Source organism: Pristiophorus japonicus, chromosome 8 (assembly GCF_044704955.1).
Source record: "Pristiophorus japonicus isolate sPriJap1 chromosome 8, sPriJap1.hap1, whole genome shotgun sequence".
NCBI classification, from domain to species: domain Eukaryota; kingdom Metazoa; phylum Chordata; class Chondrichthyes; family Pristiophoridae; genus Pristiophorus; species Pristiophorus japonicus.
This window is the reverse complement of record NC_091984.1, coordinates 81,531,907-81,549,173: the sequence shown is the minus strand read 5'-3', so window position 1 is coordinate 81,549,173 and position 17,267 is coordinate 81,531,907. Positions and strand designations below refer to the sequence as shown.

The following is a 17,267-nucleotide window of genomic DNA, read 5'->3' as shown; positions in this document are numbered from 1 at the left end:
ACCTGATTGAATTTTTTGAGGTGGCAACAAGAGGGTTGATGAGGGTAGTGTATTTGATGTAGTGTATATGGATTTTAGCAAGGCTTTTGATAAGGTCCCACATAGCAAACTGATCATGAAAATAAAAGCCCATGGGATCCAGGGCAAAGTGGCAAGTTGGATCCAAAATTGGCTCAGAGGCAGGAAACAAAAGGTAATGGATGCTGGGTGTTTTTGTCACTGGAAGGCTGTTTCCTGTGGGGTTCCTCAGGGCTCAGTACTAGGTCCCTTGTTTTTTGTGGTATATATCAATGATTTAGACTTGAATGTAGGGGGTATGATTAAGAAGTTTTCAGATGGTACTAAAATTGGCTGTGTGGTTGATAATGAAGAAGAAAGCTGTAGACTGCAGGAAGATTTCAATGAACTGGTCAGGTGGGCAGAACAGTGGCAAATGGAATTCAATCAGGAGAAGTGTGAGGTAATGCATTTGAGGAAGGCTAACAAGGCAAGGGCATACACATTAATTGGTAGGACACTGAGAAGTGTAGAGGAACAAAGGGACCATGGAGTGCATGTCCACAGATCCCTGAAGGTTGCAGGCCAGGTAGCTATGGTGGTTAAAAAGGCATATGGAATACTTACCTTTATTAGCCGAGGCATAGAATACAAGAGCAGGATGGTTATTCTTGAACTGTATAAAACAGTTAGGCCACAGCTAAAGTACCGTGTGCAGTTCTGGTCACCACATTACAGGAAAGATATGATTGCACCAGAGAGGGTACAGAGGAGATTTACGAGGATGTTGCCTGGACTGGAGCATTTTAGCTATGAGGAAAGATTGGATAGGCTGGGTATGTTTTCTTTAGAACAGAGGAGGCTGAGGGGAAACCTTATTGAGGTGTAAAAAATTATGAGGGGCCTAGATAGAGTGAATATGAAGTAGCTATTTCCCTTAGCAGAGTGGTCAACAACCAGGGGGCATAGATTTAAATTAATTGGTAGGGCGTTTAGTGGGGATTTGCGGGAAATTTCTTCAACCTGACATTGGTGTGGGTCTGGAACTCATTGCTTGAAAGAGTGGTAGAGGCAGAAACCCTTACCACATTTAAAAAGTACTTGGATGTGCACTTGAAGTGACGTAACCTACAGGGCTACAGACCAAGAGCTGGAAAGTAGGATTAGGCTGGATAGCTCTTTGTCGGCTGACGCAAACACGATGGGCCGTAATGGCCTCCTTCCGTGCTGTAAATTTCTATGATTCTATGATTCCAGCATCCGCAGTATTTTGCTTTTATATTTGAAGCTATAAGGATCAGTTAAGACTGAGATAGTTAAATAATTAATAGGATAAAATAATCCTCTTCTGCTGTAGATGATATGATGGGGCAGTGTCGAATAGTAGAACTGTGAGGTAAGATGAATATTCTTCCAATTTATTTGATCACTCTTGAGGATCAGGGAGACTTTATGCAAGCTTTTCCTCGGGAAATTAAATAGGTTGGATTGTGTCCATGATAGGGTTGATTGCATATGAAATACAGAAGGAACAGACTTGTTCACTAAATGACCTATTCTTAGGCAATTATTCTTATATTAAAGCAAACCAAGTTCTGGTGTAGTATTTGGTCCACAATGTGCCTAAATAGTCACTGCTTTGCAAAATGATAACTAAAATTAAAAGAAAAGCAAACTTTTGCATTGTAGATTCATCTAAAAACTATTAATATCAGGTATCAGATTGAATCTGTTGGTAGCACTTGCACATTTAAGATTGTGAGTTTAAACTACAACCTAGATCATGGAGCACATAATTTGGTCCGATATTTCTGTGCAGTATTGAGGAAGTTCAGATTCTGTGTTTTAGATGAGACATTAAACCGAGGTCCTGCTTGCCTACTTAGGTAGATGTAAAAGATCCCATGACACTACTTGAAGAAGACCAGTATCCTGCCAAATATTCATACCTCAACCTAACAGATTAACTGGCCATTTATTTCATTTGTTGTGTACAAATTGGCTGTTGTGTTTACCTAAACAATAACAGTGACTACAAGTCGTACAGTAATCTATTAGTTGAAAAGCCATTTGGGACATCCGAGAATGTGATAAAGTGCCAAATAAATGTATGTTCTTCTTTCTAACACATTTAAAAATTGCCATTTATGTTGCGAATTCTGGAAATGCCTTAAATGTTACTTTAAAGTAAACCAGTAGCATTGCTTCAATGACTTGGTTATAAATACAGTGTGAATCTGACCCATACAAACCTGGAACATCTCAGCTCCAATCTCCAGTCTGTGCTGATCTGGTTAACTTCAGCTGAAGTGAAAGTCAGGATGTTAAAACTGGCCTCAACACTCTTGGGCTATGGAAGGAAAAAGTCACCCAGGCTCAGGCCTCCTGATGACTACCTATTGACCACCGCTGCATATTTGAGTGAGGACAAAATCAACCCTCTATTATTTCCTTTATAGTGTCTAAATCACACATCAAGGAGAATGGCCTCTTACATTGATACCAGAGGGCAGTGTTGCCTATGGAACTGCACCTCAGTATGAGTCATCACCTTCAGAAGACGAGGGAAAAAATTGAGTTAAAAAGTATGTCTGTAAGCAATCAACATTATATATTAATGAACTACTTTGGGTTTAATAGAATTACGTATACTTCCTCTGATGTTTTATGTTGATGGACTAATGCAAGGTTCCCTACAACACACAATCTTTTAAAATGGCTTACCTTGTACTATCAAATGCATTTGTGATGTCTTGGGGTTATGTTGGGTTTGCACTGAACAGGTATATGGGCCATCATCAGTAACTTCTACATTCTGAATCTGAAGACTATATTCCTGTTTACCGCCTGATGCAATTGACACCCGTGGGTCCACGGACCATTTATCGCTCCCCGCAAAGATGATGCTGGACCGGTTCAACCATGCTCCCTTTGAAGCACCGTCTTCAAGATAGCACCTAAGGACAACAAAAGAAATCAAAACTATTAGTTTTACATAACGAAAACACAATTTGATTTCATGTATTTATTTTGCCTTTCTTTGCGAATTTCATGCTTTTCAACACGAGGGACGTCAGAGCTGGGGAATGGAACACTCCATTGTCTACATCAAGCATTCTAGGAGCTAAATTAAAAAGTAGGACCTCAAAAGTAGTCATCTCAGGATTGCTACCAGTGCCACGTGCTAGTCAGAGTAGGAATCGCAGGATAGCACAGATGAATACGTGGCTTGAGCAGTGGTGCAGCAGGGAGGGATTCAAATTCATGGGGCATTGGAACAGGTTCTGGGGGAGGTGGGACCAGTACAAACTGGACGGTCTGCACTTGGGCAGGACCCGGAACCAATGTCCTAGGTGGAGTGTTTGCTAGTGCTGTTGGTGAGGAGTTAAACTAATATGGCAGGGTGATGGGAACCAATACAGGGAGACAGAGGGAAACAAAAAAGAGACAAAAACAAAAGACAGAAAAGAGATGAGTAAAAGTGGAGGGCAGAGAAACCAAAGGCAAGAAACAAAAAGGGCCACTGAATATAAAAGGGCTGCAGGACGGGTCAAAACTAAAAATCATGGCTTAAAAACTAGGATGAAAATACTCTACCTAAATGCACGCAGCATTCGAAATAAAGTAAATGAGTTGACGGCACAAATCATTACAAATGGGTATGATTTGGTGGCCATTACAGAAACATGGTTGCAAGGTGGCCAAGACTGGGAATTAAACATACAGGGGTATCTGACGATTCAGAAAGATAGGCAAGAAGGGAAAGGAGGTGGGGTAGCTCTGTTAATAAAAGATGATATCAGGGCAGTTGTGAGGGATGATATTGGCTCCATTGAACAAAATGTTGAATCATTGTGGGTGGAGATTAGAGATAGTAAGGGGAAAAAGTCACTGGTCGGCGTAATTTATAGGCCCCCAAATAATAACTTCATGGTGGGGCGGGCAATAATCAAGGGAATAATGGAGGCATGTGAAAAAGGAACGGCAGTAGTCATGGGGGATTTTAACCCACATATCGATTGGTCAAATCAAATCGCACGGGGCAGCCTGGAGGAGGAATTGATAGAATGCATACGGGATTGTTTCTTATAACAGTATGTAACAGAACCTACAAGGGAGCAAGCCATCTTAGATCTGGTCCTGTGTAATGAGACAGGAAAAATAAACGATCTCCTCGTAAAAGATCCTCTCGGAATGAGTGATCACAATATGGTTGAATTTGTAATACAGATTGAGGATGAGAAAGTTGTGTCAGAAACGAGCGTACTATGCTTAAACAAAGGGGACTACAGTGGGATGAGGGCAGAGTTGGCTAAAGTAGACTGGAAACAAGGACTAAACGGTGGCACAATTGAGGAACAGTGGAGGACTTTTAAGGAGCTCTTTCATAGTGCGCAACAAAAATATATTCCAGTGAAAAAGAAGGGCGGCAAGAGAAGGGATAACCAGCCGTGGATAACCAAGGAAATAAAGGAAAGTATCAAATCAAAGACCAATGCGTATAAGGTGGCCAAGGTTAGTGGGAAACTAGAGGATTGGGAAAATTTTAAGCAACAGCAAAGAATGACTGAAAAAGCAATAAAGAAAGGGAAGATAGATTACGAAGGTAAACTTGCGCAAAACATAAAAACAGATAGTAAAAGCTTTTACAGATATATAAAACGGAAAAGAGTGACTAAAGTAAATGTTGGTCCCTTAGAAGATGAAAAGGGGGATTTAATAATGGGAAATGTGGAAATGGCTGAGACCTTAAACAATTATTTTGCTTCCGTCTTCACAGTGGAAGACACAAAAACCATGCCAAAATTTGCAGGCCACAGGAATGTGGGAAGGGAGAACCTTGAGACAATCACTATCACTAGGGGGGTAGTGCTGGACAGGCTAATGGGACTGAAGGTAGACAAGTCCCCTGGTCCTGATGAAATGCATCCCAGGGTATTAAAAGAGATGGTGTAAGTTATAGCAGATGCATTTGTTATAATCTACCAAAATTCTCTGGACTCTGGGGAGGTACCAGCGGATTGGAAAGCAGCTAATGTAACACCTCTGTTTAAAAAAGGGGGCAGGCAAAAGGCAGGTAACTATAGGCCGGTTAGTTTAACATCTGTAGTGGGGAAAATGCTTGAAACTATCATTAAGGAAGAAATAGCGGGACATCTAGATAGGAATAGTGCAATCAAGCAGACGCAGCATGGATTCATGAAAGGGAAATCATGTTTAACTAACTTACTGGAATTCTTTGAGGATATAACGAGCATGGTGGATAGAGGTGTACCGATGGATGTGGTGTATTTAGATTTCCAAAAAGCATTCGATAAGGTGCCACACAAACGGTTACTACAGAAGATAAAGGTACGCGGAGTCAAAGGAAATGTAATAGCATGGATAGAGAATTGGCTGGCGAACAGAAAGCAGAGCGTCGGGATAAATGGGTCCTTTTCCGGTTGGAAATCAGTGGTTAGTGGTGTGCCACAGGGATCAGTGCTGGGACCACAACTGTTTACAATATACATAGATGACCTAGAAGAGGGGACAGAGTGTAGTGCAACAAAATTTGCAGATGAAACTAAGATTAGTGGGAAAGCGGGTTGTGTAGAGGACACAGAGAGGCTGCAAGGAGATTTGGATAGGTTAAGCGAATGGGCTAAGGTTTGGCAGATGGAATACAATGTCGGAAAGTGTGAGGTCATCCACCTTGGGAAAAAAAACAGTAAAAGGGAATATTATTTGAATGGGGAGAAATTACAACATGCTGTGGTGCAGAGGGACCTGGGGGTCCTTGTGCATGAATCCCAAAAGATTAGTTTGCAGGTGCAGCAGGTAATCAGGAAGGCAAATGCAATGTTGGCCTTCATTGCAAGAGGGATAGAGTACAAAAGCAGGGAGGTCTCGCTGCAACTGTATAAGGTATTGGTAAGGCCGCACCTGGAGTACTGCATGCAGTTTTGGTCACCTGACTTAAGGAAGGATATACTAGCTTTGGAAGGGGTACAGAGACGATTCACTAGACTGATTCCAGAAATGAGGGGGTTACCTTATGATGATAGATTGCGTACACTGGGTCTTTACTACTTGGAGTTCAGAAGGATGAGGGGTGATCTTATCGAAACATTTAAAATCATGAAAGGGATAGACAAGATAGAGGCAGAGAGCTTGTTTCCATTGGTAGGGGAGACTAGAACTAGGGGGCACAGCCTCAAAATACGGAGGAGCCAATTTAAAACCGAGTTGAGAAAGAATTTCTTCTCCCAGAGGGTTGTGAATCTGTAGAATTCTCTGCCCAAGAAAGCAGTTGAGACTAGCTCATTGAATGTTTTCAAGTCAAAGATAGATAGATTTTTAACCAATAAGGGAATTAAGGGTTACGGGGAGAGGGCGGGTAAGTGGAGCCGAATCCATGACCAGATCAGCCATGATCTTATTGAATGGCAGAGCAGGCTCGAGGGGCTAGATGGCCTACTCCTGTTCCTAATTCTTATGTTCTTATGTTCTTAGACTGATTCCTGGATTGGGGGCATTGTCCCAGGAGGAGAAATTGAGTAGATTAGGCCTATATTCCTTAGAGTTTAGAGGAATGATAGGTGATCTCATTGAAATGTATAAAATTCTTCAGTGCTTCACAGGGCAGATGCTGGGAGGATGTTTCCCCTGGCTGAGGAGTCTAGAACATGGAGTCACAGTCTTAGAATAAGGGGTCAGCCATTTAGTACCGAGATGAGGAGACATTTCTTCACTCAGAGGGTTGTGAATCTTTGGCATTCTCTATCCCAGAGGGCTGGGGAAGCTCAGTCGTTGAGTATATTGAAGACTGAGGTCGATCGATTTTTGGATACTAAGGGAATCCAGGGATATGAGGACAGTGCGGGAAGGTGGAGTTGAGGTCAAAGATCAGCCATGATCTTAGTGAATGGCTGAGCAGGCTCTAATGCTGAATGGCCTACTCCTGCTCCTATTTCCTATGTTCTTATTACCTTGTCAGTACAGCATGGCTAGATGCAGAGCATTCTTCCTCTACTTTACTCCAATAACAAGCATTTGCCTTAACATTGGGCCTAAGTGCTGAACCAAAGTGATCCATTTCCCGAACCAGCCATCCTGCCAGTTACTAGTGGATTTGGCGTAGTTTTGTGCGTTGGAGTCATAGAAATTGCATTGCTACTGCTTAAACTCAGTTTACATGGAATCCTTGCAACTAGCAGACACTAGAGTTTTTTTATCCTGTTAGAAACATAGAAACATAGAAAATAGGTGCAGGAGTAGGCCATTCGGCCCTTCTAGCCTGCACCACCATTCAATGAGTTCATGGCTGAACATGCAACTTCAGTACCCCATTCCTGCTTTCTCACCATACCCCTTGATCCCCTTAGTAGTAAGGACTACATCTAACTCTTTTTTGAATATATTTACTGAATTGGCCTCAACAACTTTCTGTGGTAGAGAATTCCACAGGTTCACCACTCTCTGGGTGAAGAAGTTCCTCCTCATCTCAGTCCTAAATGGCTTACCCCTGATCCTTAGACTGTGACCCCTGGTTCTGGACTTCCCCAACTTTGGGAACATTCTTCCTGCATCTAACCTGTCTAAACCCGTCAGAATTTTAAACGTTTCTATGAGGTCCCCTCTCATTCTTCTGAACGCCAGTGAATACAAGCCCAGTTGATCCAGTCTTTCTTGATAGGTCAGTCCCGCCATCCTGGGAATCAGTCTGGTGAACCTTCGCTGCACTCCCTCAATAGCAAGAATGTCCTTCCTCAGGTTAGGAGACCAAAACTGTACACAATACTCCAGGTGTGGCCTCACCAATGCCCTGTACAAATGTAGCAACACCTCCCTGCCCCTGTACTCAAATCCCCTCGCTATGAAGGCCAACATGCCATTTGCTTTCTTAACCACCTGCTGTACCTGCATGCCAACCTTCAATGACTGATGTACCATGACACCCAGGTCTCGTTGCACCTCCCCTTTTCCTAATCTGTCACCATTCAGATAATAGTCTGTCTCTCTGTTTTTACCACCAAAGTGGATAACCTCACATTTATCCACATTATACTTCATCTGCCATGCATTTGCCCACTCACCTAACCTATCCAAGTCGCTCTGCAGCCTCATAGCATCCTCCTCGCAGCTCACATTGCCACCTAATTTAGTGTCATCCGCAAATTTGGAGATACTACATTTAATCCCCTCGTCTAAATCATTAATGTACAGTGTAAACAGCTGGGGCCCCAGCACAGAACCTTGCGGTACCCCACTAGTCACCGCCTGCCATTCTGAAAAGTACCCATTTACTCCTACTCTTTGTTTCCTGTCTGACAACCAGTTCTCAATCCATGTCAGCACACTACCCCCAATCCCATGTGCTTTAACTTTGCACATTAATCTCTTGTGTGGGAGCTTGTCGAAAGCCATCTGAAAGTCCAAATACACCACATCAACTGGTTCTCCCTTGTCCACTCTACTGGAAACATTCTCAAAAAATTCGTCAAGCATGATTTCCCTTTCACAAATCCATGTTGACTTCGACCTATCATGTCACCTCTTTCCAAATGCGCTGCTATGACATCCTTAATAATTGATTCCATCATCTTACCCACTACCGATGTCAGGCTGACCGGTCTATAATTCCCTGTTTTCGCTCTCCCTCCTTTTTTAAAAAGTGGGGTTACATTGGCTACCCTCCACTCGATAGGAACTGATCCTGAGTCAATGGAATGTTGGAAAATGACTGTCAATGCATCCGCTATTTCCAAGGCCACCTCCTTAAGTACTCTGAGATGCAATCCATCAGGCCCTGGGGATTTATCGGCCTTCAATCCCATTAATTTCCCCAACACAATTTCCCGACTAATAAGGATTTCCCTCAGTTCCTCCTCCTTACTAGACCCTCTGACCCCTCTTATATCCGGAAGGTTGTTAGTGTCCTCCTTAGTGAATACCGAACCAAAGTACTTGTTCAATTGGTCTGCCATTTCTTTGTTCCCCGTTATGACTTCCCCTGATTCTGACTGCAGGGGACCTATGTTTGTCTTTACTAACCTTTTTCTCTAATCTGGATTTGAAACCATGGTGAGGGGACGGTGAAATTTAACTTCAGCGGTGGCGCAAAATAGGCAGTCGTGGGTCAGCCACCTTTTATACACCACAGCCGATGTTCCTAAAGAAAAATCAGAAGTGCTGTATAACAGGAGGCTGATCTGCTACCACCCATTTTGCGCCCAGCCAAAGTTGAATTTCACCCTCCCAGGTGTCAGAGGTGAAAGCTCTGTCTAATCCTCTGGGGGACTGTATTTCTCACCTTTACTGACTGCTTTTAACAATTGGTGTGAAACCTTGTCAAACTCATTTAACTGAGGTAAAAAATGTGTTGGTAATAGGAACAAAACATCCCATTGCAATGAGTTTATCTTGTTAATGTACTGAGCATGCTCAGCCAACACAATCTGTTGCTCTTCTCCAGAGAAACTGACATGAAAGACCAGGAGAATCTCATGATTCATTATGGCCTTTCGGACAGCATTCACAGTTTGGCTTCTATTGCCTTTAGTTAATATTGCTTGAATGATCATAACATATTGTTGTACAGAACATAGCAAAAAATCTTAAGTCTGTGACAGTCTATGGCACTGCATAATGTATCCAATCTTATCTACATACCACTAATGCAATGAAGAAGTTTTTGCCAAAGTAATTAATATGCTTTTGCTTAAGTGCTTTGAAAAAATAATTGGATTATTTGGTTAGGATCGTGATTGTGAATAGTAAGAATAAATGTAATAGAGATGATCAAGTGCTATGCAGAATTAAAATATGACAGTTCTTGAGCTCCTGGAAACATGGAAATGTCTTGCTAAGGAAGGCAGTCAGTCAAGGACGTGTAATGTAGAATATATGGTTAATTAGGTTTTCAGGGGTTAGAAACATAGAAACATAAAAAATAGGTGCAGGAATAGGCCATTCGGCCCTTTGAGCCTGCACTGCCATTCAATGAGTTCATGGCTGAACATGCAACTTCAGTACCCCATTCTTGCTTTCTCGCCATACCCATTGATCCCCCGAGTAGTAAGGGCTACATCTAACTCCTTTTTGAATATATTTAGTGAATTGGCCTCAACAACTTTCTGTGGTAGAGAATTCCATAGGTTCACCACTCTCTGGGTGAAGAAGTTTCTCCTCATCTCGGTCCTAAATGGCTTACCCCTTATCCTTAGACTGTGACCCCTGGTTCTGGACTTCCCCAACATTGGGAACATTCTTCCTGCATCTAACCTGTCTAAACCCGTCAGAATTTTAAACGTTTCTATGAGGTCCCCTCTCATTCTTCTGAACTCCAGTGAATACAAGCCCAGTTGATCCAGTCTTTCATGATATGTCAGACCCGCCATCCCGAAATTGCCCCTCACTCCAATTGGGAGTGGTAACCTTCTGGGGCTGGGAATGGCTGTGCGCGGCCTGGAGGTCCCACTCCCAATGCGGAGTTGGTCTGTACGCCTCTTTGGGGGGTGCTCCTCGGCGACAGCACGCTGTGAGTCCAGTGCAGCATGGAACAGGCCAGTGCTTTGCGGCTGCTACAATGCCCCTCCCCTTCCATTAAAGGGGAGGGCTGCGGCGCACCCTGCTGGCCCTTTGGTGGCTGTCACTGGGCCACCAGGAAAGAGAGTGCTGGGCTGAATGATGGCGAACCGGTCGATGTGAGGGCCGCCATTGTTGGACCGACCCAAGAGTCGGCCGACAAATAAAGATGGCAGCCCGAGGTGCTAAAGGTTTCCCCTTTCAGGGGCGCCCGGTGACGGATGTCCGCCAGCTTCACAACCTGTTGGGTAATGTCCGCCGTGGGGTTCAAAGGCGTCAGCGCAGGGCGGTGAGGGGTCTGCGCGCACGGCGATTATGTCATCGCCGGTTGTGTGCCAGCCCAAGGTGCTAATTGCAGGGCGTGGCACCACCGAGACAGCGCCCCTCAAACCTCTCGGGCAATTTCCTGGGAGGCAGTAGCACCATCCCTCCCCAGATGAAAATGTCATTGCGCCTCATTAGCAGCCCCAGAAAGGATAACGGGGCTATAAAAAGGGGCACTTTCGCCCCCCAGGTGTTTCGTTTGATTTACTTTTTAGGAGCAAAATGAAGTTTGGCAAGAATATGGAATAGCTTGGACAAGGTCCACAATGGAAGAACTTGGACTGATTTGACTTAATGGGATTCATCTCATTACACGACCCACACCCCTGATTTCACATGAATTAATTAGAATAGACAGATAATCAAAGTCTACAGGCCCACCATTTCCTGAGCAGTGCACCCTGTGAGTGCAGTTTCTTGCTGCAACCACTCGAACAGGGAATCAGCCCGTAGATACAATGTAGCACTCCTTCAATACTACACTAACGTGTCAGCCTATAATAACACCCCAAAAATCCATGCCTGCTTCAGTGGACTCCTGACATAGATTCACCAGGACTCTGCAAGAATGGACATAAACTCGTCTCAGACTCTGATACAGTGGGTTTCAGCTTTGCGCTAACATTTCTGGAATAGCCTTGTGGGGTGGACCCTCCACACTCACCATTACAAGGCCATTGACATAAGCGGGGGTGGCGAGGGGAGTACGAGGCTTGGGGCGGGGACTCCCTAAGGCGGGAGCTCTCATTCCTAGCCATCAGTCGGGACCCAGTGTAACATGGAAGTAGGGTGCAGGCTGGGATTGGAGTCTGAAGCCTGTCGATAAGAGCGGTCCATAATTTTTGTATAGTTCTTAAAGCAGTTCCCTGCCACAGGGGTGCTTGGGCCAAGATCAGCAGCTTTTAGGCGAGGACCCAGTACCGAACCCCGCCACCCAGGTCAGTCAGATTCCTCCCCACTTTCCAGAGATTTTAACAAGGGAGCATCACAGATGTGCCCCAGAATTGCTAAAGGTCTGTTTATACAGACCCCATCTACTCACAGAAGTACTTGCAAGACAATGAATGGGACTTCAGTCAAGCTGCACTATTCTTCACACAGCTTAAGGTTAGTTTATTCAAATGTTTGAGTCTGCAGAATTGGAGACCAAAAACTCCTGAAAAGATCCTCGCATCCAGTGGAATAATCTTGTTGAGCCATTTTGATGGTAAAACGTAGGGTTTAGTCTCCGCCACCCCCACCCTCCCCCCCGAAATAAGTTACCCCTCTCATACAGAATGTGTAAGAACGATTTTTTTCCCTTTGGATGAGATGACTCCTTGTCTCCTATATCACGTGTTTGAAATCTAGCTCCATGGGGAGCAGTGATTTTGCCTTTAAGGTCGCTCGGGGTGACCTACTTACTGATCCTTAAAACCATGCCTGGCTTCTCAGGGCTTCAAGCGCAAGCTGTGGGAAGGCTGCTTCTCAACCTGCAGCAAAGTCCAGTTATCAAAAGGTAATTTCCCACGTTCTCTGGCAAGCCATTCGGTCGCCAGGGAGCAGGCAGCTTGTGATGGAGTGGCGCTGCATGTGGTACAATGCGTTAACCCGTTGGGTAGTCAACGGGGCAGGAGACTGTTGCCCCTCTTGGCCAATGACAAGAGGGGTGCTGGGAAGCACCAGAGAGTGAAAGTAAGAAAGAGGTGATTCTCTCGGGGAATCAAGGGATATGGAGATCGGGCGGGGAAAGTGGAGTTGAGGTCGATGATCAGTCATGATTTTATTGAATGGCAGAGCAGCTCGAGGGCTGTAGGGCCTACTTCTGCTTCTATTTCTTTTGTTCCTAAGTCACGAAAAACTGAAAGTTTACATGCAGGTCCAGCAAGCCATTAAGAAAGCAAATGGCATGTTGGGCTTTATTACAAGCGGATTTGAGTATAAGAGTAAAAATGTTGCTGCAATTATATAGGGCCCTGGTGAGACGACACCTGGAGTATTGTGTACAGTTTTGATCTCCTTACCTAAGGAAGGATATACTTTCCAGAGAGGGAGTGCAAGAAAGGTTCACCAGACTGATTATTGGGATGGGGGGGATTGTCCTATGAGGAGAGATTGAGTAGACGAGGCCTATATTCTCTTGGGTTTAGACAAATGAGAGGTGATCTCATTGAAACATACAACATTCTTACAGGGCTTGACATGGTAGATACAGGGAGGATGTTTCCTTTGGCTGGGGAGTCTAGAACCAGGGGTCACAGTCTCAAAATAAGGGGTCGACAATTTAGGACTGAGATGAGGAGGCACTTCTTCACTCAGAGGGTGGTGAATCTTTTGAATTCTCTACTCTAGAGGGCTGTGGGTGCTCAGTTGTTGGGTATATTCAAGACTATCGATAGATTTTTGAATATTAAGGGCATCAAGGGATATGGGGACAGTGTAGGAAAGTGGAACCATGATCTTATTGAATGGTGGAGTAGGCTCGAGGGGCCGAATGGCCAACTCCTGCTCCTATCCCTTATGTTCTTATGACCTTGCAAATTGTGGCTGAATCAGAGGCAGAGTTCAATAGCAGACATATCCTGACACTTATGCTGAGATGTCAGCGCCTAAGTGTTCTTGCCATTGTGGAGCTTGAACCACAACTTTCTCACACATAGGACGGAACTTTCAACTTTGGCAGAGTATAAAACTGCTGGTGTTGGGTGGCCTATTGGATACCGTCAATTTTTACACCCCAAAGTTTAAAAGTTCCGCTCATAGGGAAAAATCCTCCAAGACACCGGGCCACTGGTAGGGCTTACTATGCAGGTGCACTGTCCATAATTTTCCGCTTATTTACTTTACACAGAAAACCATGGGCAGTGCATCCACGATGTTCCAGTGCATCAAATGCTGCGTGCAAGACCCTGCCAGTTGCGGGGCACATTGGAATGTTTTACTCATAGTTTCTGTCATGTAGCTATATAAATAAGTCCATAGTTGCTCATGCCATGTTGTGTACAATGCCCAGAAAATCATCATCTCATGAGCAACAAAGAAGTGTTGACATTAAAGGGATAATTCACTGAACTGGTGCTTCTGGCAGGTAGCCTCCCACGCCCCAAGTGCCTTTCGGACCTTCGGGTGCGCGCTGTTTTGTTCAGTAAACTGTGCCCATGCTCAAAATTCTGATACATGTTGCTGGCAGACGAAGCTCCCTTGTTGGGGGTGCAATGTTCAAACATTATTCCGTAGAACACTTCAGCACATTATCTTTTGGTGCCGTAATCAGCACCTTTTGGAGAAGGAACCACACCAAAGATTGTGCAGCATTTTCTGGATGCACTTATTCGTGAACCACACGATATCACTGCAAAGGAATCTCAGAGGGTTTCTTGCTTTGACAAAAGTTGAGAGTAGAATGCACTGAAGGAATAAATAAATTTGATGGCCATATATATTAAAATTGATGAAAAATTTGTCAAAGTATTATCTCACTTTAAGTGAACTCTGAATCATTTGTAAAATAGTTTTCTGATGACTGAATGAACCAGATTAACCTAGGAAATTTCATGCACTTTTTAAACAAATTCTGGAGGTCAAAGCAATTTTATTTGTGTGTCATGTGCCATAATGCAGACCGTGAATTATATACATACAGACTTTGACATATTCAATTATAGAATGCAATTTATTTCAGATTTGTCAGGAGAACTGCAGTCCATCAAAGAGGGCCAAGAATTATGTATAGAGCTACAAGTCCCATAAATCATGCCTATCAATATCAGTGACTGGTAAAATGTCAGATCATTAACATGCCGCAGTTAAGTAAAAACCACAATTTAAAAGATAGCACATTCCATTACAATATTCTCAGTATTCTATCTTGTAAGCATAATTGGCCAAGTACATTTCTAAAAACACTTAACAAGCACACAAAAGCCCCGTTGACAAAGCACTAGGCTTGTTTCAATAGGCCCAGTTAATAGATGAGGTTTTATCTGTGTATGTGTGAACATCTCATTCTACTTTAATTTGCAAAAGTGGGCAGCACTCATAAAAACCATGCCAGTACTGATGAAAGGTAAAAGCTGCAAACTGAAGCTGCCTTTCTCTCTCTTTCAAATGTTGACTGACCTGCTGTGTACTTACTAAATTTTTACTTTTAGTTCAACCGGTTTTGGGTGGGTACCCTTGCCGCCTGCTCAGGAAGGCAGGTGAAAATCCTGAATGGTGGAATCCTGGTGACTTTACCATGGCGAGTAAGTAACCCGGGTGATTTTAACTGCCCACCCACCCATTTTTCATCTTTCCTAAAAGGTACATGATTAACAGACTGGAACAATATCAACTTACAAATTAAAGATAAACTGCTTACACATTTATTTATAATAAATTCCATAATAAGCACCATTTTAAGGAACTTCTGTTATTTAGAATGGGGTGCTGAAAAGCCTCACTTGATATGCAGCCGTAACTGAGGGTAGGGGATGTTTAAAGTTATGTAGAAAAGAGAACGGCTGGATTTTTGGCTTTCCCGATTTCGGGGTGCTAATCGCAGCGTAGCGGTAAAGATACCGCCTGAAAATAATTTTCGCCCTTGACTGGAAAATTCGGCAAAATATTAAGGGGTGGATTTTTGGCTCTTCTCCATTCCGTTTTTCGGCCCAGAGTGGTGGCAATGGCGGCGGTGAGGTGTTCTGGCCAGGTGGTCAGCCTCCAGTGACCTGCAACGATCCTCAGGTCCGGTTTTGCGGTGGTGTGCAGCAGCACCGCTCCAAAGAGCTGCGCGGTGTGCACACCCCTGGTTGTGACACTAGCACGAGTTTTGACTCTTGCCTGACCCGTATACCGCAAAGCATGCCCCGCAGTGAACGTGAAGGAAATCAGGCGCTCCAACGATATTGGCTGCAGAAAGGTAAGTAATGGACGCCCAAGGTAAATTTGGTTGTTTTTTCTTTTAATTTTTTTGTGATTTCTGTTGTGGTGGTGTGGGCAATGTTTTTGGAATGTTTTTGTGGCTTTTCTTTTAGTTTCCACCCCCCCCCCCAACCGCCGCCCCCTCCCCAGGCGTCTCTCGGAGCGCTCCCAGCCCGACTCTTTAGCTCGGGAGTTTCCCATGCCAACTACCTTAATGCTGTGCCCGCTGACTCAGGGCCCAGCTGCCCATTGTTACTTACTGAGACGCAAACTATTCCCAGGTGCAAAATTTACCGCCCTGCCGCCATTACCGCCCCAAAAACATCAAAGTCGAAAATCCAGGCCCAGGTTCATGATCATAAGCGTTAAATCAGGCGTTAAACAATGGACTTCGTGTGCCTGAGCCAAAAATCATGGCAGTAAAAGAGGCGGCTATTTTACACATGCGCAGTTGTTTTTTTTCCCTGGCACAAATGCTATTTCAAGGTGCGGCAGCTTCCTGCATTGCATGCGCATATGATCTGCCCCACTTCTGCCATTGCTGCAGAGATAGAGCAGCATGCCAGGTGATTTTCAAATGAGGCTGCTGAGGCCTTAGTCCACGCAGTGCAGAGGAGGTAGTCCTCACTCCATCTGGCTGGGGGAGCTAGACCGCTGCCAGCTATATTTAAAAGACTTTGGAGTGAAATTGCCCAGGAGGTGTCTGCGGCAGACACGGTTCCTAGAACTGAAATACAATGCCACAAAAAGTTCAACGACCTTACCAGGCTCAGCAGGGTGAGTACCATTCACATTTATTTATGGCTGCTATCCTTCCAACGAATGTTAGACACTATGTGAAGTCTTTAAAGTATAGGACCATTCTCAAAGTCTTGCAACCTGTGGGGTGGATTTCACAATGCATCAGGAAGCTGAAGGATGACTTCTCCAGCCACTGCCTCTTAATAAAGGATGCATATACATTCTAGTTCCCTAATTACTGATAACCTTCCTCGCAATACACGATCACTGCTGATATGGATTTCAGAAAGATCACCTGCAGCCCTTATGTTACCTTCCTCTCACCTCCTAACAATAGCTCACAAAATATCCATACAGAATGAAGTTAAGTCATTAGAAGATCCACACAGTCTAACCTATTGAAGTATGGTAGGCATATATGGCACAACAGGAGATGTATCATTTCTGAACCCTTCCTATTTTTCTTTTTGCAGTCGAAGCACTCACACAACAGGCATGAGCAGCTGCACTCAGGCAGCGGTCTGCCTCAAATCCTAGACTTGACGGATGTCAAGGAACAGGTGTCTGAACTCACTGGAGCACCAGCTTGCGCAGTTGCTGGGGGCAATGCTGAGCACCCTTCAGGTAGTGAGGGTATGTAAATGGCTTGCGCGATTGATGTGACTTCATTGAGTCACATTATGAAGTGGCGGGGGGCCTTCAAATGTACATGTGCAATGCCACCTTCCTCCTATCACCCTGACCCCTACCCTGCT

The 17,267-nt window shown here is 44.2% G+C and overlaps 1 protein-coding gene across 1 annotated transcript in view; it reads right to left on the bottom strand.

Moving 5' to 3' along the window:
* Positions 1-9,494, bottom strand: part of LOC139269134 (neuronal growth regulator 1-like) — a 353,215-nt gene extending 343,721 nt beyond the window's left edge. Inside the window, exons 1-2 of the mRNA XM_070888236.1 lie at positions 9,415-9,494; positions 2,722-2,954 (exon numbers count right to left, since the gene is read on the bottom strand). Coding sequence (XP_070744337.1) covers positions 2,722-2,954; positions 9,415-9,494 — 313 coding nt within the window. The remainder of the gene's footprint in view (positions 1-2,721; positions 2,955-9,414) is intronic.
* Positions 9,495-17,267: the final 7,773 nt, after the last annotated feature.